We start from the raw sequence: 23,982 nt of genomic DNA on the forward strand, positions 1-23,982 counted from the left end.
AAATTAAATAAAAATCTTTGTCTTATTAGAGTTTCTCTTGTTGAGAACTAAGAAGCAGACTCAAAGCACAGTTTTTTTTGTTGGTTTGGTTGAGTCTCTCTCTGTTGCCCAGGCTGGAGTGCAGTGGCGTGATCTCTGCTCAGTGCAAGCTCCACCTCCCGGGTTCACGCCATTCTCCTGCCTCAGCCTCCCAAGTAGCTGAGACTACAGGTGCCCACACCTCGCCCAGCTAATTTTTTGTATTTTTAGTAGAGACAGGGTTTCACCGTGTTAGCCAGGGTGATCTCATCTCCTGACCTCGTGTTCCGCCTGCCTCGGCCTCCCAAAGTGCTGGGATTACAGGCGTGAGCCACTGCGCCCGGCCTCAAAGCACAGTTTTTGAAGAAGCATGTAAATGGCTACTTCATGGATTGTTTTGTGAAGTACTAAAGAGCTTGAGTTTAATTTGAAATCCAGTAGTTATAAATGTGGGTATTAAAGCAATGTTAAATGGGTTCCATTGTGCTTGTATAGTGGCGGGAGAAGTGTTTATCTGTGACATATGAATTGTGATAGATTGGAATGATTTGTTCTGAAAAACCGTTGTAATATGTATGTTTTTAATTTCTTTTTATTCGAATATTGCAGTGTCTAAAAATGACTACGAAACGAAGTTTGTTTGTGCGGTTGGTACCATGTCGCTGTCTACGAGGGGAAGAGGAGACTGTCACTACTCTTGATTATTCTCATTGCAGCTTAGAACAAGTTCCGAAAGAGATTTTTACTTTTGAAAAAACCTTGGAGGAGCTCTATTTAGATGCTAATCAGATTGAAGAGCTTCCAAAGGTATGCTAATACTTTCTTTCAAGAATTATCTTTGGTTATTTTTATATCTAGAAATATGATATTCCTAATATTGATATAAAGTTGCCAGTATATTTGTGTGGTGTTTGAATTTTTTGGTTTAATTGTATCTTAGAGTATGCCGTACAATTCAAATTTTTAAAAGTTGATTTTTAAACTTGTATTTCTTCAAGTTAAATTGCTTTTATACTTGTGCAGATAGCGTAAAATTTTGTATTTAATTTTAGTTGTATTGTAGCCATTAAGGTAAATAATGAGACTAAATAATTTCTGCAGTCAGTAGATTTAACTAGAGCAATAATTGAAATTAATGCTGTCTTTTTCTACTTTTCATAAGACATTAATGTGTATTGTTATAATTGAGGGTAATTGTCCTTTTACTATATCATAATTTTATTGTTAAACAGCTTTTCTTGAGTTCATACAGATACTGTTTTCCTCCATTTACAATTGTTTGGAAAGGTTTTGGAGGACTTAACATTTCTGAAGTCTAGTAACAACTGAAAGGAGAAAGTTGGTTTGTTGCCATGAAACACCTTCTCAAGTTATCACCTTTTTTTCCACTAAACTTTTTTCAGTGTACTTTTTCTTCTTAAATCCCAGTCTCATTATCCTATATCAATTTTCCCTCTCATTATCTTATACCAATTAAATTGCAATAATTTAATTGTTGGGATCTTTTGCCACCCAAACGGCAGTGTTTTTGAAACTGCATGGAGACCCATTGGTAGCTCATAAAATCAATTTAGTATGTGTGGACAGCATTTTGGAAAAAAACTATAAATTTGGACTGCGAGAATTAGGAAATATAGGACGCTTAAATTAGAATTTTCTTTTTTTTTTTTTAGTAAGTTTTCTATTTACAGTATTTGTCAGAATTTTCAAATAAACAAGGAATATATTTGTTAGTGTAAGTGTGTCCCATAAAATTGTGGGATATACTTGTACTAAAAAATTATTTGTTTGTCTGAAATTCAGATTTAATGGACGTCTTATACCTACTCTTGCAACCTTAATTATAAAAAATAGAAAATAGAGTGTGTTGTGTATAGCCATTGTTTCATGAAAATATTTTAGATTTGTGTGTATATACATACTGGATGACAGTATGCAACAGGCTTTTTTCTGGTGGTCAGTGAGAACATTTTGAAAGCCACTGCTATCCTAGGGGTCATCTTACAGAGAAATCTTTATAGGGCTATGGATAAAAATTAAAGGTTGTTGGTCTCATGTTTATGAACTAGAAACCTAGGTTGTGGTTGGATAATTTACTGTTCTTCCTTATATGTTGTTCTTCAGCAGGCAATTTATCTTCCTTAGCTAGTTCTAGAGAATATAGAAGACCAAAATTTGTCTCCATCTCTAATCACCACCAGTAGAGTCTTGGTTTAGGGGTTTTGGTGAAAAGAGAAAGTCTTGCTACAACAGTGCAAATAACTGAATCATTTATGTCTTATCATACCTAACACTTTTACATTTTTAGAAGAATACTCTTCTTAAATAGGGCTTTCATTTTGGAATAAGGTTGCTTGAATGACAAGCTCCAGAGTTTATCACATTTAATAGCCACTTATTTTTTTTTACTAACTCAACAGAGGATATAGCCATATACTTATTCTCACTAAGTGTATTTTACTTAAGGTAGAAGTATGAAGATATAAATTAATCTGAATGGTTCAGTTGTATTCATATCCATAATAGCATAACCAGAACAATGAGGCATCTTTCCTGGTATTAGTGTAGGTTGTAACTCTTTCAGTTTTAGTATGGCTGATAATAAAAGTTAGCTCATGAAATATTTAAAGATATATATAATTGACATTCTTTCCTCCCTTTTTTCAATAGCAACTTTTTAACTGTCAGTCTTTACACAAACTGAGTTTGCCAGACAATGATTTAACAACGTTACCAGCATCCATTGCAAACCTTATTAATCTCAGGGAACTGGATGTCAGCAAGAATGGTAAGGCTTTTTTTGCCCATAATTTTTTGTACTTGGGAACATGTTTCATTACTAAGATTTCTATTGAGTTTTCAAAAATAAAAATATAAAAATAAGTTAAATCTAATATATTAATATGAACTTCATCTGAGAATGTTTTATGTAAAGATAGTTGCCCCACTTTACAAGTTTTGCCACCTGTTTTGTATCAAATACAGTAAAATTAAATGTTATAGCCTTGGCTTAGAATTTGTTTAGTATGTAAATGTAAAATCTGTGATAGCTTAAAGCACGTGGAGAATAAATGTAAGGGTTTTTTGTTGTTGTTGTTTTTACATTTTTAATTGCGGTCATCATGTTGCAGGATAGATCTCTTGTGCTTATTTCTCCTGTCAAACTGAAATTTTATATCCTTTGAACAACATATTCCAATCCTCCATCCCTGCTTCCCTATCCCCAGCCCCTGGTAACCACCATGCTACTCTGCCTCTGCCTCAGCAAGATTCCATATGTAAGTGAGCTTATGTGGTATTTTTTTTTTTTTCTGTTCCTGGCTTGTTTTACTTAACATAATATCCTCCAGGTTTATCCATGTTATTGCAAATTAACAGGGTTTTCTTCTTTTTAAAGGCTGAATAGTACTCCATTGTGTATATCATATTTTCTTTATTCATTCATCCGTTGATGGACACTTAGGTTGGTTCCTTGTCTTGGTTATTGTGAATAGTGCTATAATGAACATGGGAGTGTAAATATTTCTTCAGCATACTGATTTCATTCACTTTGATACATATCCAGTAGTGGGATTGCTGGATCTTTTGGTAGTTCTAATTTTTTGAGGACTCTCCATAGTATAGCAGCTATACTAATTTACATCCCCACCAACAGTGTGCAAGCATTCCCTTTTCTCGACAACCCTCATCAGCACTTATCTTTAGTCTTTTTACTCATTCTAACAGGTGTGAGGTTGTATCTCACTATAGATTTAATTTGCATTTCTCTGGTGATTAATGATGTTGAACATTTTTCATATACCTGTTGGTCATTTGTGTGTCTTTTGTTGAGAACTATCTATTCAGGTCATTTGCTGATTTTTAAGTCAGATTACTTGTTTTCTTGTTATTGAGGTTTTTTAGTTTCTTATATATTTTGAATACTAACCCCTTCTCAGATGTGCAGTTTGCAAACATTTTCTCCCACTCGGTAATCTGTTTCTTCACTCTTTTGTTTCTTTGGCTGTACAGGAGCTATTTTGTGTGGTGTGATCCCATTTGTCTGTTTTTGCTTTTCTTGCCTGTGCTTTTGGGATCATATTTAAAAAATCATTGTTCAAGCCATTGCCAGGCTCCAGAGTGTCATGGAGCTTTTCTCCTATTTTTTTTTTTTTTAAATAGCTTTGGGTGTTACAGTTTTTAATCCATTTTGAGTTGATTTTTTAAATTGTGTAAGATAAGGGTTTAATTTCATTCTTCTGCATGTGGATGTCCAGTTGTCCCAACACCATTTATTGGAGAGACTGTCCTTTACCCATTGTGTGTTCTTGGCACCTTTGTCAAAAAATAATTGACAAAATACATGGATTTATTTTTGGGCTGTCTGTTCTCTTCCGTTGGTCTGTCTATTCATGTTACTACCATGCTGCTTTGATTGTGATTGCTTTGTAGCGTATTTTGAAGTCAGGTGTGATGCCTGCAGTTTAGTTCTTTTTGTTCACCATTGCTTTGGGTATTCAGTCTTTTGTGGCTCCATATGAATCGTAGGATTTTTCTTTTTCTATGAAAAATGTCATTGGAATTTTGGTAGGGATTGGGTTGAATCTGTAGACCACTTTGGGTAGTATGGACATTTTAACAATATTGATTTTCAAGTCCATGAACACAGGATTTCTTTCTGTTTATTGTGCTGCTTCAATTTTTTTCATCAAATATTCTATAGTTTTCAGTGTATATGTCTTTTACCTCTTTAATTAAAGTTATTTCTAAGTATTTTTTTGGTAGCTATTATAAATGGGATTGTTTTCTTAATAACCTTTTCATATAGTTTGTTGTTAGTATGTAAAAATGCTACTGATTTTTGTATGTTGATTTTTGTATCCTGCAACTTTACTGAATTTATTCTAACAGTATTTTGGTTGGAGTCTTTAGGGTTTTCTATATATAAGGTTATGTTGTCTGCAAATAGGGACACTTCAATTTCTCCTATTCTAATTTGGAATCCTTTTATTTCTTTCTCTGGGTAGGACTTAAGTACAACGTTGAAAAGAAGTGGCAGGAATAGGCATCCTTGCCTTGTCCCAGATCTTAGAGGAAAAGCTTTCAACTTTTCATTGTTAAGTATGATGTGAGCTGTGGGTTTGTCACATACGGCCTTTATTGTGTTGAGGTGCTTTCCGTCTATACCTGATTTGTTGAGAGTTTATTATGAAAGGACGTTGAGTTTCGTCAAATGCTTTTTCTGCATCCATTGAGAGATTTTTTCCTTTGTTTTGTTAATGTGATATATCACTTTTATACATATGTTGAAATTATTAAGGCCAAGTAGTCTTGTTTAGTATGTTTAGTTTGATATTCATTAAGTATGGAAGATACATTCTAAAATGTTAAGTCCTTACCTCAGAAGGAGAGAGAAATCAGCCCTTGAAATTTTTAGAATGTGTGTGTATTTCTTTTATAATTACAAAAAAGAAAGAATCACATGAGGATAAATTTTAAATGGTCTGACCAAATATAGGACTTTCACTAAGCACTAAATACTGTCATATAATACTTCTTAATAAGAATTGGGGAAAAAAACTTTATAAACAAGTCCCACCAAGTTAGTGCAGCAGTGCCAGCAAATACGTAGTAATCATATTCCACAGCTCTTAGCTTCAAAGTCATTCTTTGTCCTAGTGATATGAGTATCCAGAAGTAATCCTTCTCCTATCAGTTTTCCTAAATTTTAGGACTTATTATGAAGCATTTTAGGGCCAGAAGTCATCCTGTTTTCACAATTAACAGTTAACTTTGGCAAGCTAATTAACCAGCTGTCTGTCTACACACACACACACACACACACACACAAAGTTATGTTGGCTCACGCCTATAATCTCAGCACTTTGGAACGCTGAGACGGGCAGATCACTTGAGGTCAGGAGTTCAAGACCAGCCTGGCCAACGTGGTGAACCCTGTCTCTACTAAAAATACAAAAATTAACCAGGTGTGGTGGCACGTGCCTGTAGTCCCAGTTAGTCAGGAGGCTGAGGCATGAGAATCACTTGAACCCCAGCAGACGGAGGTTACAGTGAGCCAAGATAGCACCACTGTACTCTAGCTTGGGTGACACAGCAAGACTCTCAAAAAAAAAGAAAAAAAAAATATATATGTATCTCCACTTATTAAATTCTGTTTATTTTAGTTGCAGGTCATCGAAATGTATGTTTTATAGGATTACGATCAAATCAGGACTTCTGTTTTAAGGATTTATTATTTACTTATGTTCATCCTAGGTTAAGGTGAAGGTTTTAGTGGTTAGTGCTGTACTAACGTTCAGTTCACAATAACTAATACATTTTAGCTTTAAAGATAGTACTGTATTTTATTTTACCTTTTGTTATTGAGCTGTTTAACTTGAGCTATTTGTATTTTTAATAAATTTATTATTTAATTTTTATTTAGATTGGATTCATTCATAGTGATGTCCTGCTTTTTATCTAGCTATCTTAAAAATTTTTGGCCAGGCCCAGTGGCTCACACCTGTAATCCCAGCACTTTGGGAGGTCGAGGTGGAAGGATCCCTTGAGCTCAGGAGTTTGAGATCAGCCTGGGCAACATAGCAAAACCTTGTTTCTACAAAAAATCATAAACTTAGCTGTGCATGGTGGCATGTGCCTGTGGTTCTGACTACTTCAGGCTGTTGTGGGAGGATTGCTTGAGCCTGGGAAGTCAAGGCTGTGGTAAGCCGTGATCATGCCATGGCACTCCAGCCTGGAAAATAGAGCAAGACCCTGTCTCAAAAAAAAAAAAATTATACCCAAATAAGAAACCTATGTAAAAGGTAAAAGAACACACATGGCTTCACCAGTTGTTAGCATTTTGTTACATTTGTCTTACTTCTTTTTTTCATGTATGTGAATTTAAATATGTTCAGGAAAAAGATATATGCATGTCATTGCTTATATAAAATGTTTTTTTGGCTGTGCGTGGTGGCTCACCCCTGTAATCCCAGCATTTTGGGAGGCCAAGGTGAGCAGATCACCTGAGGTCAGGAGTTTGTGACCAGCCTGGCGAATGTGGTGAAACCCCGTCTCTACTAAAAATGCAAAAAATTAGCCACGCGTAGTGGCGGACGCCTATAATCCCAGCTACTTGGGAGTCTGAGGCAGGAGAATTGCTTGAGCTCGGGAGGCAGAGGTGGCAGTGAGCCGAGATTGTGCCATTGCACTCCAGCGACAAGAGCGAGACTGTCATAAATAAATAAATAAATAAATAAATAAATAAATAAATAAATAAAAAAAAAAGTCTTTTTGCTAAGCTTATTTAAATTTAAGTTGGAGGCATCATGTCTTCACTCCTAAATGTTTGAATATGCATCCCCTAAGAACAGGGGAATCGGAATAACCACATCACTCTCGAGAAATTTAACACCACATTTCCCCTGTTGCCTAATAATGCTCTTTTAAACTCTTTAGGCTCCTTCTCCATATCCCTCCTTTCAAGATAAAGATTATGTAAAGCATTTAGTTGTTGTGTCTCTGGTCCTTTTAAATCAGGAACAGTTTGCTCATGATTTTCATGACAATTTCCATTTTTGAAGTGTTTAGATCGGTTGGCTTTTGATTTGTGTGACTTTTCCTCTCATAATTTTATTCAGGCTAAATGTCTGCCATTTCAAACTTTTCCTTGAGGGCAGTGTGAAATTTGTGTTTCCATCCCTAGTAGTTAGTATTAGTGCCTGGTGGTGCCTGATACATCCCAAAGTAAATGAATTTGATTACCATCAGATCTCTATGGATGTTGACACATAATCTAGAGTATTATAGAATTCTAGAATTATTGTCACTTTAGTTGTCATCATATCTACCTTTTCATCCTAAAGGAGTATCTCTACATATGTTGACAGATAAATTAATCCAGAGCATTATAGAATTCTAGAATTATTGTCACTTTAGAAGTCATCACATCTACCTTTTCATCCTAAAGGAGTATCTTTCTGGTCTTTTTAAATGGGAGTTGTTAAGGTATAAGGAAAGGGACTCAAGATAATTTGGGTATTGATTAAAAATCTTATGCCTCTGGAATTGTATGTACTGGGTAAACTTTGCTATCAGTCTTTATGGTATAGAAGTATTGCTTGGCTCAGTAATGAAAATAACTTGCATATATGCTTCATGAAAATGGATTAACCTCATGTTTATTACTCTAAAATGAGAATGGTGGAATTATGGGTATGTTCTAACCCTACAGCATCATTAAATTAATATCCTAGGCTTTTGTATAACTATTTAAAGAATTACATGTTGCAGAGTTAGGCAACCTGTTAGACTGCAGAGTAGCTCTTTTACCTTTCTAGTTTAGCATTTTGTTGTTGCTTCTACTATATTGAAAACTTTTAAACAATTATTTCAACCTGTGAATGTTTTTGAGGCATTGGAGATAATCTTGATGTGATCAAAAGATTTAGGAAAAGTACTTAAGTGTTCTGCCTCAAGGAGGAATGACATTACTTATTGCTGCCAATAAGTCTTAGTTTATTTGACTAAAAATCAAATTGGTCTGTTCTTTTTATATGATTCCTCACATAGAAAGGACCACATCTATTCTTTAACTTGCAGAATCAGTTTTTTGCATTTTACTTGTTACTTGTATTTTCTCTCCTTTTAGTCTTGAATTGACGTCTAAGTGAAACTTCATTGTTCATAACAAGGCTAGCTGAAAGGAGACGAGACTGTGATAGTGTCAGAAGTTACCTTGCCAAGTAAAAATTCTAGTTATTTTAATTCCTCATCTTATATTCTTCATAAGTGGTGTATTTAACCCATTTTACTTTTAGAGAGCTGAAATAATTTTAATCAACCTGTAGTATTCAACCCTAATATATATGCTTGTATAGGTCTATTGTGTTGAAAAAAAATTAATAAAGCACGCATATTAGGTTGATGTGGCTGGATGTGAGAAATTCAAATTTTGTTGCGTTTTTGATTTGATAATAGACTGCTTAAAAGAAAGGTTAGTACATTTAAGCAAATGTAATTACATTTAAATTACATTTAAATTTATTACATTTAATTTATTACATTAAATTACATGTACATTTAATTTATTATATTTAAAGTTATTACATTTAAATTACATTTAAATGTTATTACATTTAAGCAAATGTAATATTTTGAAATTATTAAAATGTAATATTTCATGAAATTATTAAAATGTAATAGTACAATTTAAGCTCTTACTATTTTGCTTATATTTAAGCTCTAGTGTTTTTTTAGGTTTTTGTATCATTTCAGTCTTATATTTAAGTTTATCATAATATGCTAGGTACAGTTTTCAGATTCATTAGCTGTTGTGCACTGTTTGGAAGGAGGCAGGAAACTTGTGGCATACTTTGTTATTCATCGTATCATCAAGCTGTATTTCTTTAAAAGCACTTGCTTTTAGGATTTTGGCTTTTAGGCTGTGATAGTTTCTGATTTTTTATGTAGTTCTTATCAGTGTTTTTCATTTGGCAAGTTAGCATGGTTTAGGAATAAAAAGAAATGGCCTCTATTCTTTGCTTCTCTGTTTATTGGTCTGGTTGTTAAATTGGGGACTTAATCTAAATTTGTTAGTTTATCTGTAAGATTATTAAACACATGAAATGGATCATTCTAGGAAGTACATAATTTTAAGGGATTTAATATTTGTATTTATCAAGAAATTCAGTTTTTTCTTTTACAGTCTATGATAAAACTGGAATGTTAATTTGTTCTGGGTCTTAATTTGCTCTTCTCTTTCTTTTCTCGAGTTTTGGTTTCCTGTATGCTTTTTATTTTATTTTATTTTAAGTTCTGGGATACATGTGCTGAACGTGCAGGTTTGTTACGTAGGTATACACGTGCCAAGGTGGTTTGCTGCACCCGTCAACCCGTCATCTAGGTTTTAAGCTTCACATACATTAGTTATTTGTCCTAATGCTATCCCTCCACTTTCCCCTCACTCCCCATCAGGCCCCAGTGTGTGATGTTCCCTTCTCTGCGTCCATGTGTTCTCATTGTTCAACTCCCACTTATGAGCAAGAACATGCGGCATTTGATTTTCTGTTCCGGTGTTAGTTTGCTGAGGATGATGATTTCCAGCTTTATCCATGTCCCGGCAAAGGACATGAACCCATTCTTTTTTATGGCTGCATAGTATTCCATGGTATATTATGTGCCACATTTTCTTCATCCAGTCTGTCATTGATGGGCATTTGAGTTGGTTCTAAGTTTTTGCTATTATAAATAGTGCTGCAATAAACATACGTGTGCATGTACACTTTTTAAAATTAAAAAAGTTCTCTAAGCTGCTATCCCAAGCTATTTGCCATTGCAAATAGCAACCAGTATTAGAGAAATGATCTGCTGTTGCAATCAAATGGCTTTTCTTGTAGGGAAGTCTGAGATGATGTGATTAAAACATTCTGTCAAAGTGGTTGATGGGGAAAGCTGGTGGGGACGGGAGATAAAAGAAAAACCGTGTAGCTATTAATTCTCTTATATGAACATACTGGATAAAATGCCAGGGATTACAAGGCAGAGAAACCAGAAAGAGTAGCTCAGATCCTTCTGTCTAATATGGCAATACTAACGAGGTTAACCAAGGTATTTCTTTTTAGTTCAGTCAAAACCCAGGAAGAGTGAATTGAAAGTTTGTGGTCAAAGCAGAAAGCAGTTCTTTTAACTTGAGAAAATCTGATGATTGGGGACAAACTATTGGAAAAGCCTTTTAACATTAAACTAAAAGAAGTTAAATTGATTAAGAGGATATTACTCTCAGTGACAACAGAACAGGTCTACCCTGGAGTCATACTCTAAGTTTTTCTATTTTCCTCCCTTTCTGATCCTTTATCCCACTTTCTTTTTCTTCCTCTTCTTTCTCCTTCTTCTTTGTCAAATAGAGGATTGAGCTATTATCACTGATCCATATAAAGTCCCTCTCTCATTTATTTTAATTCCCACCCCCCATTTCTATTCGACTTCCCATGTGCAACCTTCCTAATATGTTTGATATGCATCTTTTTGTTTGTATGTATTTTTAGAAAATGTTTGTTTTGTGTGCAAAAAAAAATTAATAAAAAAAAGAGGATATTACAGATTCATGGGGAAGTTACGGTGTTTTGAATTTCTAAAATTGCCATTTTGCTTTGTAGTTGATGTTTGAGCCCAGCTGTTTTAATAAATCACTTTATTTAAGATAATGAAAGAAAGAAAACCGTGTTTTACACTGTCCATGTTTAGACTGGTGATTTCTGGCCACTGCCAAGTGTTTTGATAAATGTAGACTGTTAACTAGAGTGTGCACTCATTTGTGCCCTACCATAGCATAGGCATTATTATTTGTTGTGTTATATCTGGTCCAAATCATACATGTGTTATCCTATGGAAACTATCATCGTTTGAGTTTGCAATTTCCTGTTGGTTTTGACCAGAACTCAAGTGTTTCATTCTGTAGTATGGTAATCATTGCCTTTGGAGTGCAGGAAGGGTAAGGGTGTTGACTTAAATTCAACAACTGGGACGGTGGGATGTTGACACCTGCCTGGCAGAGACCACCAGGGACTCACCTGCAGTTGAACAGTTTGGGTTTATTACTTCATGGTGAGCAAAAACTCATATTATTGGGATTCATGAGGGTCGCAGAAGGTGTAAAAAAAAATACAGGATTTGGGCTTTTGCTTGGTGATACTGGGAAGGTTTCAGAAAATAACGATTTGCTGTGGATGGGATGCTGTTCAAGAAGTGGGGTAATTCTATGATTGGGTATCTTAATGTTATCTATAGGGAAGTTGATTAGAGTACAACTAAAGCTGTAAACAGTAAACAATCCATCAGTCACTTATTATCTGGGAAAAGGTGCTGTTTGGTATTTTTTGGCTTGGACAATATCATGTTTTGTCTTTTTTCAGACACGATTATAAATTTGTTTTTGTCTTGATATATCATGGTTACAGAATGGCTTGGTGTGATATTGATTTCTGTGAAATAGTTTTGTTCAGCAGGAGAACACTGAGGCCTCCATCTGAATGCCAGGGCTTGTTTGTATTAAGACCAAGGACTAGTGATAGTACCAGGCCAGCTCCTAGGTGTCAGAAGGGGTTTTCTCTTTCTCAGAAGTTAAGAGAGAGAGAGTTCTTCTGTAACTAAGTGAGAGTGATTTGAAGAAGACAGTTGTGTTTTATGATATCTAATCTAGAGCTTCATTTTACATTTGAGCAGCAGTCTTTTTTTTTTTTTTTTTTTTTTTAAGAGGAGGTGTCTCGCTCTGTTTGTTTCCCAGGCTGGAGTACAGTGGCATGATCATAGGTCACTGCATCCAGAACTCTTGGGCTCAAGGGAGACTTCCCCCTCATCCTTCTGAGTAGCTGGGACTACAGGTACGCACCACCATGCTCGGCTATTTTTTTTTTTTTTTGTAGAGATGGGGTTTTGCTGTGTTGCCCAAGCTGGTCTTGAACTCCTTGGCCTCAGACAGTACTCCCAATACCTTGACCTCCCAAAGTGGTGGAAATACAGGCGTGAGCCACCATGCCTGGCCAGCAGAATTTTCTTACTAAAAAAGTATACATCAAAGGAGAAGCATTATTTATTGAAGTCGTGATAATTAGAAAAGAACAGATAGTTGACACTGTTAGAGAATTAAGTAAATTGTGATAAAATTCAGTCTGTGTGTGTGTGCATGCGTGTGTGTGTGTGTGTGTATGTATGTATGTGTGAGTTGAGACAGAATCTCCGTCACCCAGGCTGGAGTACAGTGGTGCGATCTCAGCGCACTGCAATCTCCACCTCCCAGCTTCAAGCAATTCTGGTGCCTCGGCCTCCTGAGTAGCTGAGACTACAGGTGCAGGCCACCGTATCTGGCTAATATTTTTTGGTATTTTTAGTTTACATGGGTTTTCGCCATGTTGGCCAGGCTGGCCTCGAAATGCTGACCTCAAATGGTCTGCCCACCTCAGCCTCCTAAAGTGCTGGTATTACATGGGTGAGCCACTGTGCCCTGCCCCTGTGTACTTTGTCTGTAAGGATAAAATGAGCCATCTTTGGAGAGTAGGTAACACAGTTGTTGAGGGTAGGCCTTGAGCAAGAACTTGAGGAAGCCATGTGAATAACTAAGGTAAAGATGTACCAGAAGCTATTTTGTAAAGTGTGAGCATCTATAGCATGTGTGAGGACTGTTCCTGGGGTAATAAACAGTGTGAGCAAGATGGGAGTGCAATAGGAATAGAAGCCAGGGAGGTGAGGGTTTACAGGAGCAGCTAATGAAGGGCCTTGGAGGCATTTGTATGCACTTTGACATTTATCGTCAGTAGAATAGAGTCACTTGGAAAGTTTTGAATAGATAATTCAGAGCATGATGTGACTTGTGTTTAAGTTTAATCTGGCTATATATATAGACAGGGACTGTGGGCATGTGGGTGAAAAACAACCAGTTCAAATGCTGTTTCAGTCATCTGAGGTGATAGTGATGGACATAGTGAGATGAGGACAGCCCCTGGATATGCTTGAAGGCAGAATCGACAGCAGTATATGACGGATCAGATGTGGGATGTGAGAGAAGAGTCAAGGATGCCCTCAGTGATTTTGGTCATGCCCTTGGAAGGACAGAGTTGCCATCAGTTGAGATGTGGAAATCTGTGGGAGTTGCAATTTTTAATAGAACAAGTCAGGAGCTCAGTTTTTTTGAGATCTAGTTGTTCATAGGGGTCTGGAGTTTAGTCAAGAGAAAAACTGTGCTAGAGATAAATATTTGGGAGTTGTCACCATATGGGTATTTAAAGCCTGCGATTAGATGCATTCGCCAAGGGTATGATTGTCAATAAAAAGAAGGCTAAAGAATGAGCCCTGGTTGGGCAATCAGGCAGGAGAAGGAAATAAAGGGTATTCAGTTAGGAAAAGAGGAAGTCAAATTGTCCCTGTTTGCAGATGACATGATTGTATATCTGGAAGACCCCATCGTCTCAGCCCCAAATCTCCTTAAGCTGATAAGCAACTTCAGCCAAGTCTCAGGATACAAAATCATTGTGCAAAAATCACAGGCATTCTTATACACCAATAACAGACAAACAGAGAGCCAAATCATGAGTGAACTCCCATTCGCAATTGCTTCAAAGGGAGTAAAATACCTAGGAATCCAACGTACAAGGGACTGAAGGACCTCTTCAAGGAGAACTACAAACCACTGCTCAATGAAATAAAAGAAGATACAAACAAATGGAAGCACATTCCATGCTCATGGGTAGGAAGAATCAATATCGTGAAAATGGCCATACTGCCCAAGGTAATTTATAGATTCAATGCCATCCCCATCAAGCTACCAATGACTTTCTTCACAGAATTGGAAAAAACTACTTTAAAGTTCATATGGAACCAAAAAAGAGCCCGCGTTGCCAAGTCAATCCTAAGCCAGAAGAACAAAGCTGGAGGCATCACGCTGCCTGACTTCAAACTATACTACATGGCTACAGTAACCAAAACAGCATGGTACTGGTACCACAACAGAGATAAAGACCAATGGAACAGAACAGAGCCCTCAGAAATACTGCCACATATCTGATTTTGACAAACCTGACAAAAACAAGAAATGGGGAAAGGATTCCCTATTTAATAAATGGTGCTGGGAAAACCGGCTAGCCATATGTAGAAAGCTGAAACTGGATCCCTTCCTTACACCTTATACAAAAATTAATTCACGATGGATTAAAGACTTAAATGTTAGACCTAAAACCATAAAAACCCAAGAAGAAAACCTAGGCAATACCATTCAGGACATAGGCATGGGCAAGGACTTCATGACTAAAACACCAAAAGCAATGGCAACAAAAGCCAAAATGGACAAATGGGATCTAATTAAACTAAAGAGCTTCTGCACAGCAAAAGAAACTACCATCAGAGTGAACAGGCAACCTACAGAATGGGAGAAAATTTTTGCAATCTACTCATCTGACAAAGGGCTAATATCCAGAATCTACAATGAACTCAAAAAATTCACAAGAAAAAAACAACCCCATCCCAAAGTGGGTGAAGGATATGAACAGACACTTTTCAAAAGAAGACATTTATGCAGCCAACAGACACATGAAAAAATGCTCTTCATCACTGGCCATCAGAGAAATGCAAATCAAAACCACAATGAGATACCATCTCACACCAGTTAGAATGGCCATCATTAAAAAGTCAGGAAACAACAGGTGCTGGAGAGAATGTGAAGAAATAGGAACACTTTTACACTGTTGGTGGGACTGTAAACTAGTTCAACCATTGTGGAATTCGGTGTGGCAATTCCTCAGGGATCTAGAACTAGAAATACCATTTGACCCAGCCATCCCATTACTGAGTATATACCCAAAGGATTAAAAATCATGCTGCTACAAAGACACATGCACATGTAAGTTTATTGTGGCACTATTCACCATATCAAAGACTTGGAACCAACCCAAATGTCCAACAATGATAGACTGGATTAAGAAAATGTGGCACATATACACCATGGAATACTATGCAGCCATAAAAAATGATGAATTAATATCCTTTGTAGGGACATGGATGAAGCTGGAAACCATCATTCTCAGCAAACTATCATAGGGACAGGGAACCAAACACCGCATGTTCTCACTCATAGGTGGGAATTGAACAATGAGAACACATGGATACGGGAAGGGGAACATCACACACCGGGGGCCTGTTGTGGGGTGGAGGGAGGGGGTAAGGATAGCATTAGGAGATATACCTAATGTTAAATGACGAGTTAATGGGTGCAGCACGCCAGCATGGCACATGTATACATATGTAACAAACCTGCACGTTGTGCACATGTACCCTAAAACTTAAAGTATAATAAAAAACAAAACAAAAAAAAAACAGTGAGCCCTGGTTGTACCCAACATTTAACAGATTTGGAAGAAGAGAAAATACAAAAGCTACCGAGAAGGAACACTACTAACGGGGGAGAAGCTAGTCAAGTGAAAATGTTTGTTTTCCTTATTGCATTTTAGCTTCTCATGAAAAAGGACTGTGCCTTAAATATCTATGGTATATAGCATAGTGTCTGATACTAACACATATGCTGAATAACTTTGAAGATAGGTAATTTCAGCTTGGGATAGGTTGAGTTTGAGGCACGTGAACAAAATCTAATGGGCATTTGAAAATTCTTAGCAGCAGCTAAGGAGGGAGGTGGGAACTGGAGATACAGATTTAGAACCTACAAATGTATATGGTAGGAACTGAAGTCAGACTAAACACATTGCTGGCAATTTTCAAAAGTAGAAAACCCGTGTTTCAAAACTATTTGCTTAGGGCAAAATTACTACTATGTATCTGAAAGCCAATAATAATTTAGAATTTGTAATTTCACAGGCATTTGTGGAGTACTTTTTATAAACCACATGCTATGAAATAAAGTACTTTATAATATAAAAAGTATGAAGTATTCAGGGCCAGGCACGGTGGCCCACACCTGTAATGCCAACACTTTGGTAGGCTGAGGCGGGCGGATCACGAGGTCAGGAGATCGACACCATCCTGCGTAACATGGTGAAACCCCATATATAAAACCGCTAATATAAAAAATTAGCCAGGCGTGGTGGCGGGTGCCTATAGTCCTAGCTACTTGGGAGGCTGAGGCAGGAGAATGGTGTGAATGTGGGAGGCGGAGATTGCAGTGAGCTGAGATTGTGCCACTGCACTCCAGTCTGGGCAACAGTGCGAGACTCCGTCTCAAAATAAATAAATAAATAAATAATTATGAAGTATTCGTTTGTATTTGTGATCCAAGCATTAATTTCCACTAAATAATATTAAGCTAATAAATGTATTTTTATAGGAATTAAACACAATATTTATAATTTAAAGCGCTTGAAATTATTCTCCATATGGTATTTTAGATCAGTAGAACATATTATATAGTCTTAGGTCTTTTTCTCTTTAGATAGACTTTATCATATACTAAAAATACTGTAACTCCTGGAAATAATATCTTTTACTTGGCTATTTCGAAATACTGTATAGATTTTAATAACAACCAATAAAGATGAGATATTTAGCTAAATTTTAAAATGAATTTGAATGCCAGTGAGAACTGTATAGAAAGTTTTCTTGCTCCACCCAAACATAGAATGTTTTACTTCTTAAAAAGTATTAAGAATTATGCACCACAACCAAATCCATTCCATGTATTCAAGGTTGGATCATTACTTGAAAATCAGTGTAATCCACCACATCAGTAGACATATAATTAACTCAGCAATTCCAGTCTTAGGTATTTACCCAAGAGAAATGCAAACATTTCCACAGAATGACTTTAAAAAAATACAGAAATTTTCAGTGCAACTTGTTCACAGTAATTCAAAACTCCCTCTGCTTACTCTGTAACTCCACAACTCCACACTGACTCCTGAGCACGACTTGTACCCTAGAATTCTAGCCCCACTGCCACCAGGCACCGCTACATGCTCTCCCTAGGCTCTGCAGCAGCAGACACTGCCCTTTCATTTAAAAAATATTTAGTCAGTTCAGCAAAGGGACGCTCTTGTAATATATTAGGAGCATCATTTTAATGCATCCTCAATGGAATGATCACTTAAAGACAATTGTTCGTCGAAGAACTAATAAAGATTTCACTCCTAAGGAAAAATTCAATAATGTTAAGTATTTTGTATGTAAATGAATGAGAGAAAAGAAGATGGTAGGTAAGTGAAATTCAGCAAACGTTTGTTGTACAAAGGTACAATGTGCTGAATAGTAACATGTACTTAAAGTGGAGAATTGAGTCAATCTAAATAAAACCTGGCAGTAATACAAAGAGTACACAAGTACTACAAAGTAAACAATTGTAAAAATGCCATAAAATGCATAATTGAACTTTTTGGAGAGTTAAATTTCATTGAGTTTAGAGATCAAGTTAGGCTCTCAGAAGATCCTACTGGTTTTGCTGGGAGGAAGGGCATTCTAAGTAAAAAGAGTGTCTTATAGATCAGTGTTCAGTGTTAATTTGGAGGCTTGGAATAGGATTGCCAAGTTTGTTTTACTGGTAAGAAAATTCCCATCTCCCATCTTCAAAAGAAACATCTCCCACATTCCTATTTTATCATCTTTTTATTAAAAATGACTTTTTTTCCACTCAAAAGGGGAAGAATGAATGATACAAAGCTACTAAATTTTAAAACTTAGATTAAGTGAAAAATAAATTACCAAAATCAATGTGAGAAGTAGAAAACTGAAAAGACCAGGGCATGCAACATTAATTTGAATTAGTAGTTCAAAAAAATGCCAGTTAAAAATTCTATGTTTAGCATTTTGAACAACCACCAAACTGCTTTCCATACTGGGTATATCAGTTTGCATTCTTACCAGCAATGTGTGTAGTTCCCAATTTCTTGACATCCTCACAAACACTTGTTACTTTCACGTATTGCATTTATTTGTTAGGTCTCATGGGTCCTTAGTCTTCCACTGATTACTTCCTTAGTCTTCCTTTGTCTTTTTTTTACCTTGATAGTTTTGAAAGTTATTGGCCATTTATTTGACAGAATTTTACTTAATTTGGATTCGTTTGGTGCTTGCTTATGATTAAATTCAAGTTGTGTGTTTTTGGCAAGTGTATGTCCAAAGTGATATGATATTGTTTCTCAGTACATCTCAGACTAGTTGCCACATTATGATGATGTGAACTGATGATGCCAACTTTCAAGCAATTTTGAAGGTTAAGGTGGTGCTTGTCAGATTTCTCTACTGTGAAGTGAATTTTTCCTTTTTAATTGCTAAGTGTCTTGTGGAAATAATCTTTTGAGTCTCTATTAATACCCTGTTTTTCATCATACTTTTACCCACTAGTTTTAGCATCCATTGATGAGTTTTGACTGAAACAGTTACTACTGTGTCATTTCCTATTTGGTGGTTTTGCATCATTCATTTTTCATCACCTGACATTCTATATATGATATTGTGGTAAAGTTGTTTACTTAAAACCATGTAGTGATGAAGTTGAAGGGGTCTGAAATGGTTCTGTAATGACAATCCTGTTAATCATATCATGTTAATGGAGCAATGGATCTTACAAACACAGGCTATATAAAATTCAATTTTGGAATGTCTTAAATGTTGTTAATTAGCATTCCTTTAGTCTAGATTAGAACAGTGCTTTTTAAAGTTGATCTGTGGACCAATGGTAGTCCACAAATTATTTGTTACTTCATTTTGGCTGTGATAATTTCAAGGAATTAGTAAATGCTCAGAATCTTTCCCTGCAGTTTGATATTATTCCAGTTGTACAGTATTTTGTAAATGTGTTGGTCCACAACAGATTGGAAAATTTAAAAACCATAATCCTTTACTTCATTTGGCTCGAAAAGCACTGGTCTAGGATACTCCAAAGCTGAAGTGTCTAATAGATCTATTGAATATATCTATCACAGTATTCAGAAATCACTGCATTTTAAGGCAGTTATCGTATTTTTAGCATGACATTGGGTTATGTGAAGGGAAAAGGTTGAGAAAAGGGGAATATACATATAGTTAGGAAAAATAGGATAGGTGCAGGAAAGAGAAAATGTTTCATTATCTTAGGGTGGACAGTGCTGCCTTCAGGCATAGCCACTGGCATATCTGATGTAGACTGTCTTCCTCTTCTATCTGCAGCTTTATTTTCAGTTTTGCTTACGTATATTAGGAACCAGCTCAATCAAGAGCCCAGCATTTAAAAAAAAAATCCTTGGCCTGTGGGGTGGCTCAAGCCTGTAATCCCAGCACTTTGGGAGATCGAGGTGGGTGGATCACCTGAGGTCAGGAGTTCCAGACCAGTTTGACCAACATGGTGAAACCCCGTCTCTACTAAAATACAAAAATTAGCTGGGCATGGTGGCGGGTGCCTGTAATCTCAGCTATTCAGGAGGCTGAGGCAGGAGAATCGCTTGAACCCAGGAGGCAGAGGTTGCACTGAGCCTAGTTCGCCCCACTGCACTCCAGCCTGGGCAACAGATCAAGACTCCCTCTTAAAAACAAATAAAAATAATAAAAAACGGTCCTTTTTTAAAAGTGAGAGAAACAGAATGTTAAATATTCTACATTTAGGTCCTTAACATCACATGTAGAAGGCACTAATTTTCAGTAGAAGGAAAGAAAGGTAAAAACCAATTAAAGTAATTAGCAGTTATAAAGAGGCAAATAAAAAGAGGAAAGATAAAGAAATTGTTGTGGAGGTCATTGTTTAGTTCACATTGATGTTGTCGGTTCATCTAGTTCCTTGTTAATTGATATATTACTTTAGAATCTGGAAGGTATATATTATTGTTACTGTTATTATTTTGTCCTTTGTAATAGATCTTTTAATTTTATCGTTGTTTGTTTTCTAGGAATACAGGAGTTTCCAGAAAATATAAAAAATTGTAAAGTTTTGACAATTGTGGAGGCCAGTGTAAACCCTATTTCCAAGTAAGTTCTCAGGTGAATTATAAATTACTTTTGTGAATAAAACAATTAAGAAACAGTAGTAGATATTATTGTACATATTTTAACAAAAATTTTATATCAGTCTTAAGTCTATACAAAATTTCAATTTTAGAGTTAAAAAGTAATCTTTTAAATAATCTTTCTAACCCCATGTACTACTGAGGTAAATTTGTGATCCCAAAGAGATAGAGTGTTTTGCTCCAAGTCTCACAGATAGTTAATGTCAGAAATGAGAGTAGAATCCACATTTCCTCACTCTGTGTTATTTACACCCTAGAAGAGTGTCTTTGCCTTCAAATCAGGTGTGTGGTACCTTCAAACTTTTGAAAACAATAAAGGAAACCAAAAGTTTCTTCACAGTTTTAATAGAAGGCAAAACAACAGGAAACAGAAACAAAACAATAACAACAAAAAAACTATATGATTGGTTGCGGTGTATCAGAAGATTGTGAATGTCCATTTATGATGGTGATGACTGTCAACAGAAAGCTTTCCTGGCACCAAGGCTGTTAAATTTTGCAAAAATGGAATGGTGAAGCAAAAAGATGACTAGAAAGAAGCATAGCAATCCAGAACCAACATGTAAAGATTATGTATAGCCTCTTCATTTGAAAATATTGCTCTAGCATCAAATTCTAAATCTTTACTTGTTTCATAATCAACAAAAAATAGAAGTAAAGCTAACACACGTAGATTGTTACATGGCCCTAACGTCATTCAGCTTTAAATGTTTTTTCTTTTCATTTGCTTATTGTAAAATTGTATAATCTTAAAATTATTTAGGACCCAAATATTGAAATTGGAAGTAATCTAAACCAGTGGTTCTCAGCTGGGGGCTCTCATGCCCCAGCAGACTTTTGGCAGTTTCTGCACACATTTTTGGTTTTCACAGTGGGGTATTTGTGTGCATGCATGCACACTATTGGCATCTAGTTTGTAGAGATCAGTGTTGTAGCTAAACATCCTACAGTGCACAGGACAGCCTATATACAACAAAGAATTATTCAGCCCAAAATTTCTCTGCCAAGGCTTAGAAATTCTTATCTAGTCCTTTTGAGAGTAGATAAGACAGATTTCAAGAGTGCCTGCTGATTTCAGAGTTACACTCTAAATATATTTTTATGTATTGTGGCTCATTCATAGTTGACTGTTTTGTTCAGATTTTACATTATTAAAACAAATACTACCTCATTTTCTGTTTACAAAGTGATGAAGATAACATTGAAACAAGTAGGTTATTATAAAAGGCAACTCTTTGAAGGGGCTCTCATAAAAGTAAAGAAGCCACTGTTTTCTGTCTGTTGGGAAAATATGAGAGTCTTGGATTTTAATAAAAGACTGAATTTCTTACATGAACTTAATTTAAATTCTGGTATTTTTTTGTAGGCTGCCTGATGGATTTTCTCAGCTGTTAAACCTAACCCAGTTGTATCTGAATGATGCTTTTCTTGAGTTCTTGCCAGCTAATTTTGGCAGGTAAATTATGGTTTCTTCTAAAACGTTTTATTATTCTTATGAAGTTTACAAAACTATAAGCTGCTTTGGTAGTACTACTCATTACAGTTTCATAGGCTATTTTTAAATTATTCCCAAGCATTGTGACTTTTATAGTTTCTTTGGTGGCTTTGACTTAATTTTTCCAAGTAAACAATAATCAATGAGAGTTTGAAAGAAAAAAAAGAGTTTTCTTAGGTGGCCAAAAGAGGACGTTTCAATGGGGGTAATTTCTGTATGCTTGAGATACTGAATGCTATATTCTTAGCATTCTAAAATGATTTAATAATTGATTTATCTGTCTTCTCCACTGGAATCAAAATTCTTGAGAAAAAGAGAATCTATTTCTGAGGGCGACCTCATCATCTCCCTGCCACCCTCAAGTCTCTGAGTAATTTTTTAAACAAACAGATGAATGTGTAATAGATATGAAGTTATTACTGAGTTTAAATTAACTACTAGAGAAAATGCTGGCCAACTAAATGTTAATTTTGTAGCCATCTTTTATCTAAAAATCATTGATGTACTTGTCAGAGTCCTCTTCTGTATCTGGCATTCGCATCACTTGATCTGCTCATTTTCTCTCTAGTTTTAGTGGAATGTACATCAGTGAAGTGCCAGAGGATTTCTCCTCCTCTTTTTGTTTCTTTATTTCTTCTCAGAGCAGCACTTTAGAGTTGCATTATTATTCTTGAATCTACCAAGAGTTAACAATTTTTGTGAGCATTTTTGGTAAAAGGTATGAAATTCTGGAGGATTGATATTTTGGGATAATCATTTTGTCACTTTGAAAATCTGTGGAAGTGCTAACCCTTTTCCTCTGACCATAATTTTGAGGAGCAAAAATAAGTCTTTTCTTCGTTTGTATTTTATGTTGTATTCTGTAATTTTTAATATACTACTTTGCATATAGTAATTACACAATTACATTGCTTCCTTTAAAACATTAGAATATGAAATTAATTTATTAAATTCATTGTCTTTGTCCTAGATACATGATTTGTTTTTTTGTATTGCAGATTAACTAAACTCCAAATATTAGAGCTTAGAGAAAACCAGTTAAAAATGTTGCCTAAGTAAGTAAAGGTGCTATTCTTTAAAAAACTTAATTTATATTTTTTAATGATTAAGTCTTTAAAAATGTAAATTTTTATTACCTAAAATGTGGTGCAAATTGTTTGTAAATCCTAACTGTGTGGTCATCATATTTTAATTAGTGGTGTTAAAATATTAAAATGTATGTGTCTGTTGTTGGTGTTTAATGTGGTACTGTGTTGGTAATGATTTATAGCTGTCTGAAATGCAATCTTGTGTGTGACATCAAAGTCAACATAATAAATATGTAAAGCCCACCTCAATACTGAATAGAAATCAGAAATCCCAGGTTCATCTTCTAAAGTTCATACACATATTGCTCATTAGAAAGATCCATAGGATCTTCATGTGAAGCCTGGTAACGGTGGAACTTGATTGTCTGGCTTTCTAGTGTATTGTAAATTAGAAATGGGATGATTGGTTCCCTAATGGTAAGCTAACAACAAGAGATGCCAATCCAGGAGCAAATAAAAAGATTTAATTATGAAAGAAACAGGTCTACAAACTCAAAATGTACTGTAGTCTTTGGCCTTTTATTGACCAAATATCTTAAAACACTGTGAATGCATTGCTATAGTGTTACATTTTAAGGGTTGGTGAACTACAGTCTATGATTAAATCTGGCCCACTGTCAGTTTTTGTAAGCAAAAGTTTCATTGGAACACAGCCACATGCATTCATGTACGTATTGTCTGTGGTTGCTTTTGCTTTACAGTGATAAAGTAGTTGTCACTACCGTATGCATCTGTTGTTGGTGTTAGAGTGGTTGTCACTGCTGTATCACTGTAGGCCCTAAAATTTCTTAGGTATACAGGACCTAAAATATTTACTGTCTGGCCCTTTACAGAAAAAATTTTGCCAACTGGTGTTGAAATCACATCATCAAGATTTGCCCACCCAGCCTGGGCAACAAAGCGAGAGCCCCATCTCTATAGAAAATTAAAAAAT

The 23,982-nt window shown here is 35.7% G+C and overlaps 1 protein-coding gene across 6 annotated transcripts in view; it reads left to right on the forward strand.

The window, feature by feature from the left end:
- The window catches only part of ERBIN (erbb2 interacting protein), a 149,779-nt gene that overhangs the window by 60,929 nt on the left and 64,868 nt on the right, over nt 1-23,982 (forward strand). For all 6 annotated transcript variants that reach the window (XM_058433813.1, XM_058433809.1, XM_058433810.1 and 3 more), the window contains exons 3-7: nt 628-825; nt 2,689-2,806; nt 20,349-20,427; nt 21,832-21,921; nt 22,959-23,015. In XM_058433813.1, the coding sequence (XP_058289796.1) occupies nt 637-825; nt 2,689-2,806; nt 20,349-20,427; nt 21,832-21,921; nt 22,959-23,015 (533 nt within the window). In that variant the 5' untranslated portion in view covers nt 628-636. The remainder of the gene's footprint in view (nt 1-627; nt 826-2,688; nt 2,807-20,348; nt 20,428-21,831; nt 21,922-22,958; nt 23,016-23,982) is intronic.

Source organism: Hylobates moloch, unplaced genomic scaffold (assembly GCF_009828535.3).
Source record: "Hylobates moloch isolate HMO894 unplaced genomic scaffold, HMol_V3 SCAFFOLD_23, whole genome shotgun sequence".
Classification (NCBI taxonomy): Eukaryota; Metazoa; Chordata; class Mammalia; order Primates; family Hylobatidae; genus Hylobates; species Hylobates moloch.